At 46.6% G+C, this 15,024-nt stretch overlaps 1 protein-coding gene across 1 annotated transcript; it reads right to left on the bottom strand.

Annotated features, from left to right (window-relative positions):
• Positions 1-844: 844 nt before the first annotated feature.
• PROKR2 (prokineticin receptor 2) lies at positions 845-6,386 on the bottom strand. Its single transcript, XM_072943565.1, has 2 exons — positions 5,929-6,386; positions 845-3,409 (listed from the first exon to the last, which is right to left on the bottom strand). The coding sequence occupies exons 1-2, from the start codon at positions 6,384-6,386 to the stop codon at positions 2,713-2,715; spliced, it is 1,155 nt and encodes a 384-aa protein (XP_072799666.1). The 3' UTR covers positions 845-2,712.
• Between the last annotated feature and the right edge of the window lie 8,638 nt (positions 6,387-15,024).

The raw sequence follows: 15,024 nt of genomic DNA, 5'->3' as shown, positions 1-15,024 counted from the left end.
ACACAGAACTCACTTGAAGTTTTCTAATCACAAGTCTGGAATTGGATTTTATCCCCAAAGATCCTGAAGCGACCTTTTGATTTCTTCAATTTGAGAATTAACTTATTTTAGATATCAGATGCTCAAAGAAAAATCTCTAATAGCATCATCACAAAGCCATATTTTCTCTTGTTCTGGCAGAAGATATGGATCTGTTTTGCCAAAGGAGATTAAATTTTCAATCTATAATAGTATGTGTAAATGTTTATATATCTCAGCATGTTTACAAGTATCTTAGGCTTAGCATTAATCAGTCTTAAGAAAAGGGTAAACAGAAGTGCAATTAATTTATTACCTTAACACCAGTTAGATGAATCAACAGTCTCCATGCAAACAGCAGTTTTCACTAAACAAAGATGATTTTAAAACGAAGGGGTAACGTGACCATGGAGTGTGTCTCTCTGATTAACATGCATGAGCACCCTCCTGGGCTGTCAGCTTGAGGGGTGTGACCAAGATGAGACTGGTTGCTGGTATGAGCTGCCACTGTCCTAAAAATGTCTTTAAGAACTTCCTCCTCTGCTTCAGGGTTGAACTGTTTAGATGGCTATTACTTCATTTATACCTAAACATACTAACATATCGAAGATTAATGGGGGAAATGCATGAACAGTGTGGTTAAGATACCATGTGTTAATTATTTCATTTGATAACAACATAACACTTTTATTCACTGGAAAATCATAAATACACACTGATATTTACAAAAGTTTTTCCATTAAATTTAAATGAAGGGAGGATGGTACATTTTAATATAAAAAGGAAAAAGGGGCTGAATTCTTTTTGCCAGACACAATTGGTAACAGTCTACTCTTAAAGAATCACCTTATTAGGAGAAGAGTGAGGACAGGGATATTAAGTAAAAATGAAGTTATTATATTTGTGAAAATGCAGGTAACCCCAAACATTTACTTGCTTGGCTTTAGAATGCATTACATAATTTTGTAAAACCAGAATATAAACAATTTGGCTTAGCCTAATGTTAAGATGAGTTTGCATTTTCTGAGGGTACAGTGATTTTGATGAAGGTGAAGCTCCTGGGTGGTGATGGAAGAAAATGTTGATTGAAACTTCACTGTTGGATTTAAAAAACCAACAATTTTAATTAAACACACACACATAAGCAAACAACTAAATAACCCCTTCTCTATAGAAAAGCAGGAATTATCCAAATGTGGGTCATTTGGGTCAATCCCAAACCAGTTACCATTTGTACTGTCTCTGCTTCAAAATGAATCAGGAAGAAAGGAGGACAAATATTAACAGTGACTACAGATGTATACACATTTAGGCAGCCCTAGGGTGTGCTGTTTGGTAACACGCAGGGAAAATTGTCAACACTTCTATGACCATGGGGATACTGAATGTTGGGGAGAAGGGGCGGGTCACTGAGACTATGAGGTTGAATCTCCCTGATTATAACCCAGGACAAGGATTCCTTTTTTGCCCTCATATAGATGGGCTGCACTTTGAAGAGTTCAGTGGTCACTAGTCCAAAGAATAAGGATGAAAGAGTGGGAGTGTTTCTCTATAATAAGCCACAGAGGATGGAGCCCAAACAAACTGTTTAACATCACTTATGAATAAGTGTATAGTTGAAAAGCACTTTCGCAAACTATGACCTCAACAGGCTCTCCCAACAGTCGTATAAGATAGATAGAGAAGATGTTTTCATTTCTATTTCACTGAAGCAAAACTGAAATGCAGAGAGAGTAAACATCTAGGTCACATGAGTTAGGACTTGAACCCAGGTCCTTGGATTCCAAGTGGAGCTCATCTTTACAAAAGAGTGTGTGTTCTCAAAAAGTGGTCCAGGCCTTAGCAAAATGGCCACACAGGTTATGTTCATTGCGAGGGGCAAACGCCACACATTTCTCTGTCTCCTTCCTCCCTGACACTAGAGCTCCTGACATCCTTTACGTTAAGGTGTGGGGAACTGGATGTGTTCCTCATTTCAGGATTGTCTGTCTTCACCCAAAAGAATGATGGGGTTTCAAACATCAGTGGAAAAGAGATTTTTTGATTCTTTCCTTTGAACTTATACCATTATAGATAATCAATGACCCGGTTATGAGAAAAATTCTTTTCTGGCAGTTACAATCCTAGAGAATGTTCTAGGGAGGTCTTGAGAGCTGGGTGGGAAAGCTCAGTGTGATGGCATGAACTCTCTTCTCATGAGGCTGTAAACCCCACGCTCTTAACTTATCCACGTGTCTAAGCGCTGTATTCTGCAGCCTTTTGACTTTTTGCACTGACAAATACAGAAGGAGGGAAGGTGACGAATGAGCCCAGACAACCATCTGTGGTCTGTCTGACCACCTAAATATCTGGATGTAGCCTGGCGACTCCACTAGCATCTGTCATTTCATTTTGCTATTTAAATATTTTTGCACACAGTAGGTAATCAGTAAATATCAGCTCCCGTTGCCCCCGTCTAATCTCACTGGTGTGGCTGTGGACATAGTAGGTGTTGAGCAGACATCAGTGAACGTCAGCTGCTGTGGTTTGTGTCTTGCTTTATCGCATGTTAGGACTCCAGAAGCACCCAGCTCCTTGTGGGCAGTGGTGGGTGAACCCAGTCGCCCATTCTCTGTGCAGCTGGTGAACCTGGTTACTGGCGAGTTGTCCTCCAAGTACTGGCTTTTGGGTTTTCAACTGTGAACCACCCGTGGGTCACTTGAGCCTGATACAGTCCACCTCTTCCGTGGCTGGCAGGCCGCTGGTTTTGAGGTCGAGGTCGGCGCTGGACTTGCTCCCGCGGTGGGAGGGACGCCAGTGGAGCAGCAGCATCTTCTTGAAGTACTTCATGGTGTTGTTCTTGACGGTCACGAAGCACACGGTGTTGATCATGCTGTTGCTCATGGCGATGCACTCGACGACGTAGAAGGCCGTGAGGTAGTGCTTCTCCTTGACGAACACGGTGGGGAAGAAGTCGCGCACGATGGTGAAGCCGTAGAAGGGCGCCCAGCACAGCACGTAGGCGGTGAGAATGCACATGAGCACCAGGACCGTCTTCCGGCGGCAGCGCAGGCGCTTCCGGATCTGCTCCGTCTGGAAACCAGGGACGGCCTTGAACCAGAGTTCCCGGGAGATCCTGGCGTAGCACAGGGTCATGGTGACCACGGGGCCCAGGAACTCGATGCCGAAGATGAAGAGGAAGTAGGATTTATAGTAGAGCTGCTGGTCCACTGGCCAGATCTGACCGCAGAAGATCTTTTCCTGGCTTTGGACGATGAAGAGGACGGTTTCTGTTGCGAAGTAGGCTGATGGGATGGCGATGAGGATGGACACCATCCAGACCAAAGCGATCAGGAAGGAGGCAGTTTGATAATTCATCCGTGGTTTCAAGGGGTGAACGATAGCGAGATATCTAGTGGGGGAGGGAAGCCATCAATAACAATGCTGTGTGCTTAGAATCATTACTGGTGTGAGTGTTCAATAAATACATGTGGCCTATCATGATTATAAGACCTACTACTGATACCACCTTGGCTTTCAGTCTGCCTAAATTTGCCATTCTGCCTAAACACATAATTCTTTCAAAACTCTTCAATCCAAATAGCTCATGGTGGAGAGGTGGAAGAAGGGCTGTGCACTGGGGCTTTCTCTCTTCCCCACTCAGGTGTCATCCTGCATTACAGAGCAGGGGAGGAAGGGTGGGCTAAGGGTGGAATCTGTGGAATCTAGTGAGATATAAATAACTTTCCCAAGCTCACTTGGTGCCAGAACGGAATCCAGTCTGGATATAAAGCTTTTACACCCACTCTTGGGGCTGTTACAAGCTCAGACGAGAAGGTGTATAAAGTTGCCTTGACACCATAAAGCAGCACACAGCATAAAACTTTTATCCTGCTCTTTCCAGTGAGCAACGTTGCCTGGGAAAGAGGTTGGAGCCCTCTGTGGGGAATCAGCTTATTTGTATCGGTTGAATACCTTCTTTCCAGAGAAACCTAACAACACTGGTTTAGATACTTTAGTGTCCTGGAATCATTCCTGTGCATTTTATGGGGAGAGAGGAGGAGGTGGTGGAGAAAGTGGAGGAAGAGAAGAGGCATGAGGGGTAGGGAAGAAACAGTTCAACCTTGGAAATGAGCATGTGCCCCATACCTGGAGACTGAGTCAGGTTGTGACCAAAAGCAGGAGGCCACCTGTAGAAATTCTATCCAGTGTGCCCTTCTTTTGTCACTAGACCTTTTGGTCACCTTTTCAAGTTTCTGACTTGACCAAGCAGGCCTTTTGCCATGTTATTTCTGTCTGTCCCTGGCAATACTTCTGTCATAAAATTGTTTTATTTTCTCTTGCCTGTCTCTGGCCCACTGGCAGCTCTAACCCACAGAATTCAATTAGGAAACCCCCGTGGCAGCATGGCTCCCTGCAGTTTGCAGCTTTCTGAAGACCCGAGACAAGTTGGATCCCACCCCAACCACTGGCTGCACCCTAGCTGGATATACTAATGAGCAATGGTTGCTGGAGTTCTTCACCCATTCATGGGACCCAGCTTTTCCAAGTTAACCTGCATGACTTGCACAAGGCTCACATGACTGGCACAAGGCTCACAGGGCTAGATACTGGGACAAATGGGCTATTCCATCCTCAACTAGGGCAGGAACACCTCACTATCACTGTCTCTCTGTGGTGGCTGAGTGTATCAGCTTAGTGTTGCTGCTGTAACAAATTACTACAAACTCAGTGGCTTAAACACAAATTTATTACCTTATAGTTTTGAAGATCAATGATACTTTGTATCATTTCCCCTGGGGAATTCTGTGCAGTTGGTAAATAGGTAAGTTTCATAAACATTGGTTTCAGGGCTTGAGAACCTCAGAGCTGTGATAACAAAATTGTTTTTCCTGTAGGAATTAGGTTAAAAGAAGGAAGATGCCTCCAATACCTGAATGTGTATTATATTATCATAAATGGAAAATAATCAACTGGTTGATTAAAAAGGACAAAAAACCTAAGTAGCACTGAAAATGAGGGAAAAACTGGAGTTGAAAGGAGACAAAAAGGAAAAAAGATGATTAAAAAACACATCAGCAAAAAGACTTTCAGCACAACTCACAATGGTGGACCAAAAAGATATGACATCAATTGCCCTCCAACAGAGCCAGTGGTGAGTCCAATGCTGACCTACTGTTTACATAAATAAAACATGTGTCAGATTTGTCCAAAGCTGCTATTAGAAATTTTACTCTAGGACTTCTAGAGCATCTCATGAAAATATATGCAAATACATGCAAAAAGAAAGGTAAGCATGTCCTTCCCTTTTTTTCTTGCAACCAAACCCAGTAATCTCATTTTAAAATCAGCTCTGCAGCAAAGTCACCAGAAACAAGAGTACATACTGTATGATTCCATTTTTATGAAATTAAAGAAACGGCGAAACTAAACTATGATGATCAGATCATACCAGATCAATGGTTACTTGGGGTGGAAGACTGACTGGTGAGGGGCACAGGAAGCTTTCCAGGGGATGGGAATGTTCTATATCTTGATCTGGGTAGTGGTTACAGGAAAGACTTGAAAGGAGATAATGCTGTTGTGACTGGAAGCTACCCTGGTTAATCTGGTTAATGTGGCTTCTAAGTAGGAACCTGCCTGAACTTGCTGCTTTTGCTTTGTGTGTTTGGTGCCACTTACAGTGATAGGACAAGCCTGTATTCGAGGCAGGTGTGGTATATGGGGCATGGCCTAGAGTTGGGGGGCCTAGGAGCCTCACTCTTGCCCACATTTGGGAGAACAAGAGCAAGAACTGGAGAAACCAGGTCTCCTCTTGCTCTGATAGATCAGTGAACATTTGAATCTGGAGTAATACCAGCTGTTGGAGTTGAAGTGAGGAAAGGGGCAGCCTGGCCCAGTCTCCGTCTTTACCCCGCCCAACATCCTCACCTGTCAATAGCGATGGCCAGCAGGGCATTGGTGGAGACGTAGAGCGAGACGGTACGCAGGTAGTTGACAGAGGCACAGAGCACGTGGCCGTGCTCCCAGGAGAGCTGGCGCACCACGTAGTAGTCCATCTCGAAGGGACAGCAGACAATGGCCACCAGGAAGTCGGAGATGGCCAGGTTGGCAATGAGCAGGTTGGTGAGGTTACGCAGCTTCTTATAGCGGGCGAGAGCAGCGATAAAGACAAAGTTGCCAATGCCACAAATCAGCATGATGCCCACCAGTGCCACCCCGATAATGATCTTGGCTGCAAAGAAGGTCTGAGTCTTGGTCATATCTTCATCCTCATCCAGAGGGAGATCGTAATCACCATAACTGAAGTTGAAGGGGAGGGAGGAAGCATGGTCTTGGGGTGGATTGAAGTTGCTTGCCAAACTAGCGTTTCCATTCTGGGCTGCCATGCTGGAGCTTGTTGGTGAGTGGTGTGCAGGAATCTCTGGGGTTTGAGCACTGTGAGCTGGACGTCCAAACCTTCTGTTCTCATGAGGTCAGAGATCCTAGCCACCTGCTCACATCCTTGAGGAGTCAACGTGCCATCCTGGATCCTGGAAGGCGACACGACCAGAGGACAAAATGCAGGAGAACACCTGGTAGCACCCTCCCAGAGCCCCCCAGGTGTAGGCCAACCAGCCCCAGTGCCCACCCACAGGCAGAGCTACCTGGGGTGCAGGGCAGCGGGCACATGAGATCTAGAAATCGGGGAACTGTCACCTGGCAATTCAGCTGTCAGGAGGGACTGGGCACAGGTTGGATTGGACTCTCCAGAGACACCCAAGAAGAATGTGTATCTTTGCACATTTCCCAGGGGCCAGGGTCAGTCTGACTGCCCAGTGACCCTCCCCCTCCCCACATCAAGCCCCACAGGGTCTTCTGGAAGTTTTCCCAGGCTGCTTCAGGCAGCTGGCCCCGGCATCTATGGCAGTCACAGTGTTGTGCCATCTGTTGGCCAGGGACAATAAAGAGAGAGGACTGGGATACAGCAGGGTGTTTCCTCCAAAGCAGCCAGTTCTGGCCTCAGTTCTGGCCAATCCACAGACTTGAAAATCACCATTTCAATATGGACAGGCTGAGTCAACTTGGGCCAGTGATGTATGCTCTCAGAATCCCAGTTTTCGGGTAAATCAAATTCCTGTTGCCTAGCCCAGGGCCTGGCACAGAGTAGGGGCTGGACAGAGGTCTGTTGAATCAATGAATGAGGATCCTGACCAGGATTCTGCAGGTGGAGGGAATTCTCCTGCTCCTGCTGCGTTTTAAGAACCAGCTTTAGAAAAAAGTCCTCCATCTGTTTCCCCTTCTGCCTCCCTTATCCCCTTCACCAGGCCCCTCACTTCCCTTCCAGAATCAGCCTTAACCGGGAGGCACCATATCTTGTCACCAAAGTCTGGGACCTCTGAAAGTGGTGGCTCCTCCAAGACCTTGCCTAACTGAAAACAGCCATCCAAGGGGGCGGAGGAGTGTCAGTGAGGACCCAGGAGGGCCTGAGAGCTGAACTGTCCCTTACGGGACATATTCCATATTCTCCGCACCTCCAGATGCCCACGGAGAAGAAATAGTCTCTGAAGTACTGAGCCGTTAGGAGACAGAGCACCGTTGGGTTCAAGGTGTCTAAGGGACTGGAAAAAGAACCCGGGCCTCAGCAGCTTGCAGAATGGAGGCCGCAGCCATCCAGCCATGAACCCCCTCCCCACACCCTGCCTCTTGGCGCACCAGGAAAGGACTCCAAGTGCAGGGGCCGTGGGATGCTGGTAGCAAGAAGCGGACCAAACTGGACAGTAGGTTTGGCCCGGCCCTGTTAGAAGAGGGAGACGACGAAGGACAGGGACTGCCTCCGGAAGGGACTGCAGTCGCAGGGTGACGGGGACACTCCAACCTGCGGCGCGCCCGCCTGCCGTGTACCCCAGGGGAGGCTCAAGACCGCAGCTGGAGGTGTCTTCTTTCCAGGACACGCAGTCCCCGCAGACATCACGCAGCCCAAGTCCGAGAAGCGGGAGTCGCGCCCTCCCGGCCTCTACGCTCCGCTGCTCCTCAGTCCCCGGACCGAGAGGACGGGGCGTGCGCCCGGGCTGGGCCAGGTCCGCGCCCCAGCTTCGCCCCGACCAACCCGCTCCAGGAGCCCCACCCATCCTCTCCCTTATTAACCGCCAGGCGCGGCCGTGTGGCTCGGAAGGTGCTGCCCTTGCAGGGGCGGGAATCTAGGCAGCAATTTAGGATCGAGGAGCAAAGCATGAGGGGCTTCCGGCCGGGAAGAAAACTGAGGTCGAGGGAGAAGAGGGTGGGCAGGAATTTTCCCGGGGACACTTCCCCTTTTCTGCTCACCTTTCCCGAAGGTGCCCCCGTCCACGCCCTCCTCATCAGTTTGGCGCCCGCGCGTGCGCCCAGACACCCGCTGGCTCCCTCCGCTCGCGGCCACACCGCCCAGTCCAGCCTACCGCCCCCTGCCCCGTAATCTCCCGGCACCCCGCCACCCCACCCCCTACTTCGAGCCAGCCCGGGCGCATCCCGAGAGTGGCATCAGGCCAAGCAGCCCGAATGCCCCCGAGGAAGAGGTGGGCGTCGGAGCCCTCAGCCGGGACGACGCCCCCACCCCACCGATGGAGCCCCCTGCCGGCGCCGAGCTCCGCACGTACCGGCTTCAGCGCTTCCTCCCCGGCGCGCTCCGCGGCCCCGGAGACCCGAGTCGGGGGTCGGGCCGAGCCGCTGGCTTCCCGCCTCGGGAACCCGTACTGGCGCTGCGCAGGAGGTGTCCCTCTTTCTTCCTCGTCCCCGCGCCTCCGTGGCTCGTCGCGGTCTCCGGGTTCCCGCTAGAGTTGGCGCTCCGCCCCCGCAGCTCTTCCTGGCGTCTGGGACCCCGCCGGGCGCGCCCGCCCGGCGCTGGGCTCCGCCCCGGGGCCCCCCGCCTGCCTCTGCTCGGAGGCGGAGGGTGGGCGCTGCCTCCTGCACCTGGTGCTCCCAGGACGCGAGGCACACGGAGCCCAAGCCTCAGTGGCTCGGATCCCCAGGCTGCGGGGTCGGCCCCTCGAAAGGCTTTCTGACCCCTCGTACCCCGGTGTGAATGGGACACATAACCGAGTTCGGATGATGTGAGTCGGAGGAACCTGTAAGGCCCTCTGCACCCGCTGTGTGGCTCTCCACAGGGGTCACCAGTGAGGGAGCCGAACATCCTGTCTTCCGGGGAGCCCAGTGACAACGTCTACTCCTGCTACACGGGGACTCCTTCAGGAATGCCCAGGGTGCATCCCACCGTTCAGGGAGCTGGCGCTGGGGATACTCTGAGGAGTGCAGAGCGAGTCTTTGGGATTAGGGGAGGGGGAAGGAGACCCTCCGGGAGGAAGCTGGGGACCGGAGCTCCCTGCTCAAAGCTCCAACCCTGAAGACCTCAGACTTCACTAACACCTGCGATGCCCACCACTGCCAGAGTCCAAAGACCATTTCAGCTGGGCCTCCTGCTGTCTGTAGGGAGACTCCGGAGCCCTCCCCTTTGCTTACAACAGACTCTAATTTTAGGCAATCTTTGGTTTCCTTATACATTGAACGAGGGGACTATATGGCTTTACAGGATTGGAACTGGAAGTCTATAGGCGTCTCCTGCTTTTAAATTCCAGCCAATTATTGACAGCTTGGAATATGGACTCTGCTTGTCAGAGCTTCCCATCTTTCTGGAGAGTCTGGAATTTCAGAACTTTATAAATATTCTGTTGGGTTAGTTAAAACAAAACCAAATCCCCGTGTTGGCCAAAGAGAACATACCTTAGAATAAATATCGTCCACTGGGATGCCAACTTAAAATTCCTGAATAGATATCAAAAAGCTCTTTGGGTGGTGACATTCTGTGATTCTGCCTTTCACCTAACCCTACCCTCATTGTCCTCTTTAAATTATTTTACTTCCATCCCCCCACCGATTTATTGGATCTAGTTGACATAAACAGTTTTGTAAGTTTAAGGTATACAAAGTGATGGTTTAATATATGTATATATTGTGAAATGATTACCACAGTAAGGTTAGTTGACACATCCATCACCTTACATAATTGCATTTTTTTGATGATGAGAATATTTAAGATTTACTCTCTTGACAACTTTCAAGTACACAATACAGTATTGTTAACTGTAGTCACCATGCTGTACATTAGAGCTACAGAAATTATTCATCTTATGACTGCAAGTTTGTACCATTTAACACATGTCCCCATTACCCCTACCCTCCAGCACCTGGGAAGCACCATTCTATGATATTTCATTTTATATATATCATTTGTTTTGTTTTTCTGTTAAGTTTTATGAATTCCTAATATATTTTGGATATTAACCCTTTATTTGACGAGATCGGGTGCATTCAGGGTGGTATGGCCATAGACAACCCTTTATTTGATAGATGGTTTGCAGATATTTTCTCCTATCGTAGGTTGCCTCTTCATTCTGTTGATTGTTTCTATTGCTGTGCAGAAGTTTTTAGTTTGATGTAGTACCACTTGTTTATTTTTCCTTTTATTGACTGTGCTTTTGATGTCATATCCAAAAAATGGTCACTGAGACCAATGTCATGGAGCTTTTCCCTATGTTTTCTTCTAGGAATTTTACAGTTTCAGGTCTTACATCTAAGTCTTTAATCCATTTCAAGTTAATTTTTGTATAAGATAGGAATCCAATTTCATTCTTTTGCATGTGAATATCCAGTTTCCCCAACATCATTTATTGAAATGAGTATCTTTTCCCCATTGAGTATTCTTGGCTCTTTTTTCAAATATTAGTTAACTGTAAGTGCATAGGCTTCTTTATGGCCTCTGCATTGTATTTCATTAGTCTATGTGTCTATTTTAATGACAGTACCATACTGTTTTGATTATTATAGCTTTGTAATATAGTTTGAAATTAGGAAGTGTGATGCCTCCAGCTTTGTTCTTCTTTCTCAGAATCTCTTTGACTATTTCAGGTCTTTTACGGTTTCATATGAATTTTAGGATTTAAAAAAGTTCTTCTTTAAAGTTGTGGTAGAATTCATCAGTGAAAGCCTCTGGTCCTGGGCGTTTCTTTGATGGGAGGCTTTTGATTACTATTTCAATCTTAGTCATTATTGATCTGTTAAGACTGTCTATTTCTTTATGATTCAGTCTTGGTAGGTTGTGTGTATATTTCTAGGAATTTTTCTGTTTCTTCTGGGTTATCCAATTTGTTGTCATAGTACCCTAATGATTCTTTGTATTTCTGTGGTACCAGTTGTAATGTCTCCTCTTTTGTTTACACTTTTGTTTTTTGTTTCCTCTCTTTTCCCACCTTGATTAGTCTAGACAGAAATAGACTTATAGACAGAAAACAACTTATGGTTACCAAAGGGGAAGGGGAGATGGGGAGGGATAAATTAGGAGTATGGGATTACCAGATACAAACTACTATACGTAAATAGATAAGGTTTTACTGTATAACACAGGGAATTATTTTCAATATCTTGTAATAACCTATAATGGAAAATAATCTGAAAATATATATAACCGAATCACTTTGCTGAACACCTGAAACTAATACAATATTGTGAATCAACCGTACTTCAGTTAAAAATTTTTCCCTTTTTGCCTTAATTTACCCAAAGTTGGATTCTATTGCTTGCTATCAAGAACTACTAACAGATTTGGGTATTTTCATGCAAGAAAGAATAGGTTCAGAGAGGTTAAATTCCAAAAGTCACACAGCTGGTAGGTGGCAGAGTTGAGATTCAAACGAGGCTCCAAAACCAGACTGTTTCCTTTGTGCTAACATGAGAATGTTTCTACAGTGCAAGGGAAAGGAGGCTGGGATCAGGATTTATTGCACATGCTTTTGCTCTAGTGAACTCTGCTTGCCACAAAAGGAGTATGGAAGCAAGAACTGGACAAAACAGACTAAGAATGAACAAGATCTCCAAGACCCATTCTTGACCCTGGGGGCTTTGAGTGTTCCAGCCCAGTCTGGCCACAATGGTGGTTCTCTAAGTGGAGTGTGTATCTAGACCTTTCTCAGAATACACACACCTGGGCCTCATGCTGGTAGATTCTTTTTCTATCTATCAATAAGATTTTGCTGGCTTCTTCATGTGTTCATTCTTCATAAGAATTCCCCACCAAAAGCAATAAGAGATGTAAAAAATACTCTGATGGAAGTCATTGAATATAAGAGGTGGACCTTAATGTACTCTGCTGCAAAACAGCAGAGCTTCTTCCTAGCAGAGAAGCATTTAGTTTTCTTAGTTCCAATCTCCCCTATCAGCCAAGAGTGTGTGACTACTTTTCTTTCTTTTTTTAAATTAAAAAATTCATTTTTGGGATTTTCCTCTAAATTTAATTCAGTTTAGACATTTTTGATCCTTTATTAATTGAAAATGCCACTTAAAAAATGCACAGGCACCAGGAAGAGAAAATTAAAATCAGTGAGTGACAAATTTAACATGTCTTTTAAAGTAACACACTTTACTAGTTGGTGTAAGGCTTTGGAAGGTGCACCGTGGGACAAGGATGGAAAAATGAGAGATACCAGTTTATCCAAAGACACAGCTTGTTCAGGGAAATGGAAGTAGATTTTGAGAAGCCATATGATAAATTAGTAATAAATAAATGACTTGAATCATGAACACATGTCTCTTTTTAAAAGATGGCCAGTGAGATTTAAGTCCGGAATTCTTTCACAAGGGTGAGAGCTGTGGGGTACTGGAGTGGTTTGCAGCCTCAGGAGTCCATTCAGGCCAGGTGGTGGCACATTTTGGGCATTTGTATCCCTGTAGGCATCAGTTGGGAATAAAGAAGCCAAATTTTACTTCTCCCATCACAAGCATCCTCAGTAGAAGAGACAGAAGATGCCCCTTAAAAAAGACGTCCAGGGCTCAGAACATTGACGCTCTTGCCTTTGACTTTGAGGGAAAGATGGGTGAGAGTTGTGGGGGGAAGGACTATGCTAGCAGGAGTTGCACACCTGTTTCTAGCCCTGTATTAGGATACATGCGCTCTCTTCCCCACCCAATGCTGTCCCTGCCCCACTAGGGACCCTTTATGAGGAATGATGAGGATTAGGATGTGGACAGGACTGGCAGAAGCCACTGGGATTCCATGTGGAAAAAATTGGGGTTGTGGCTGAAGGAGGTCCCCTGCAGACATGCCATCTTTATTTGCTGCCAGCTTCCCCCCAGCCTCCCAACTGAGAGACCCCAGTTGGAGATGAGGTTGGAGTGAAAGAAAGAGAGGAAAAGGCAGACAAGAGACAGCTGAGATGTGGTATTATAAATGTTCATGTTTATACTCACCTTGGAAGCTCAGAAGTGGAGGAGTGAGCGCACCATTGACATTGTCTGTATCTAAAGGCCCAGAAGGTGCCGTGCTCGTTCTTCTAATTCCATTTCCCCCAGTTCCCATTTTGTTTTTAATGCCAAAGGCCATAGCTGATAGTCATTATTTCTCCACAGTGTGTCTATTCTCATAAAATTCCCTTTGCTTTTTAATCTGCAAAGCTGGAGTTCAGGCTGTAACTTTCCTGTTATTTAAGGCCAACAAATTCAATCTGCATCACTGGATATTGAATTGCAGGGAGTTCAGAAGGGAACACCTCCTGTTTACTTCCGTGCACCTTCCAAAGCTGATTAACAGCCTGACCTTTCTGAGGCCCATCTGTGGGCGCCAGCTTCTCAGAGCCAGAGGCTGGATTCTGCCTTACATCTTGAATTAGTGATTGCTGCTATTTTTCTAGAAGTAGAAAGTGTTCTTCATGGGACAACTATTATTTTTCACTTTTTCTTTTGCAGGTATCTCTTGCCATTCTAGGGGGCAGAGGCCTTTCTGCAATCGGACTGGTTCAGACAAAATTCCAGCAACTCCCAGAACTAGTAAACGATAGTCTATCATATATATAAATATATATATTTTATTGCAGTAAAAAACATATAACATTACATCTACCATCTTAACCATTTTTAAGTGTACAGTTCAGTAATGTTAAATGTTTTTACCTTGTTCTGCTATAGATCTCTAGAACTTTTCCATCTTGCAAAACTGAAACTCTAAACCCATTAAACTCCAATTCCCTCTTCCCCTTCTCCCCAGCCCTTGGCAACCACCTTTCTACTTTCATCAGTAGAGAAACATTAGGGGAAGTTATACTGAGCACAGGACTCCGATAATCCATCTCAAAGGCACCTGGGGAGTAGCTTTTCACAAGGTCTTGGCCTGAATCAAGCATCACTGGTGGCAACCAGCAGAAATGCACTTGAACCAGCCCATGTTAAGGAGGGGAATCTAGTGACAGAGTCAGGCATATCCCATGGAACCCAAGTCAGAACTGTTGGGGGCCAGAATCACAGATGGAGATCATCGTGCAGCTTGTATCTCCTTGTTCTGGGGGTCTGGCTAGCTTTCTGCATCCTCTTTTCTCTGTGTGCTTGCTCTGTTCTTCTCTCTCTCTGTCCCAGACCCAGTCCTATCTGACTTCTCAGTTTTCAAGCCCAGGGATCCTATGTGCATGGTAGAGAGAGAGAATTTAACTCACATAGCCCTGATCAGGCATTTCCCCAGGTGGCCACCCGTCCACAGGGTGTATTTGCATCATTTGGAAAAGGTACCCTTCCTCCAGTCGGATGCAGCCCTGAGCCGGGGCACACACTCAGGCTTCACTTGAGCCCACACACTCCTTTCCTTGTGCAGAGCATGACCCAGATAATGGTACACGGCAGTCCTTGTCCACCTCTGGTCCAGTCAGCTGTGGCTGGGGTAGGGGCCGGCAGCACTGTGTGGTCTCTCCCCAGCAAGTGGGTGGGGAGACAGCACCCTCCTCTCTACCCTCCACCTCGAGAGCAAAACCAGCTCCAGAACTTTCCACCCTACTTCTTTCAGGCAGATCATGTTACAGCAGAGTTGGAGGTGCTTTGTGCTGGCATGTTCCACAAAGAAACCGTAACCTTTGTTCATATGTACGGAGAACATGATTAAATTGAAGTTGATATGTGTGTTACTATGTAGAGCTAAGAAGGAAAAAAAAAGAGATCAACTGGGTTCAATTTCTACCATCAAACAATTGGATGAAATAC

Source organism: Vicugna pacos, chromosome 19, assembly GCF_048564905.1.
Source record: "Vicugna pacos chromosome 19, VicPac4, whole genome shotgun sequence".
NCBI lineage: Eukaryota > Metazoa > Chordata > Mammalia > Artiodactyla > Camelidae > Vicugna > Vicugna pacos.
Note: the sequence above shows the minus strand (reverse complement) of the source record. Positions and strands in the feature narration are given on the sequence as shown.

Coding starts and splice junctions, on each gene's coding strand:
- PROKR2 (XM_072943565.1), bottom strand. CDS start 6,386: ATGGCAGCCCAGAATGGAAACGCTAGTTTGGCAAGCAACTTCAATCCA. Junction 3,410..5,928: donor CTGGCCATCGCTATTGACAG/GTGAGGATGTTG, acceptor CTCCCCCACTAG/ATATCTCGCTATCGTTCACC.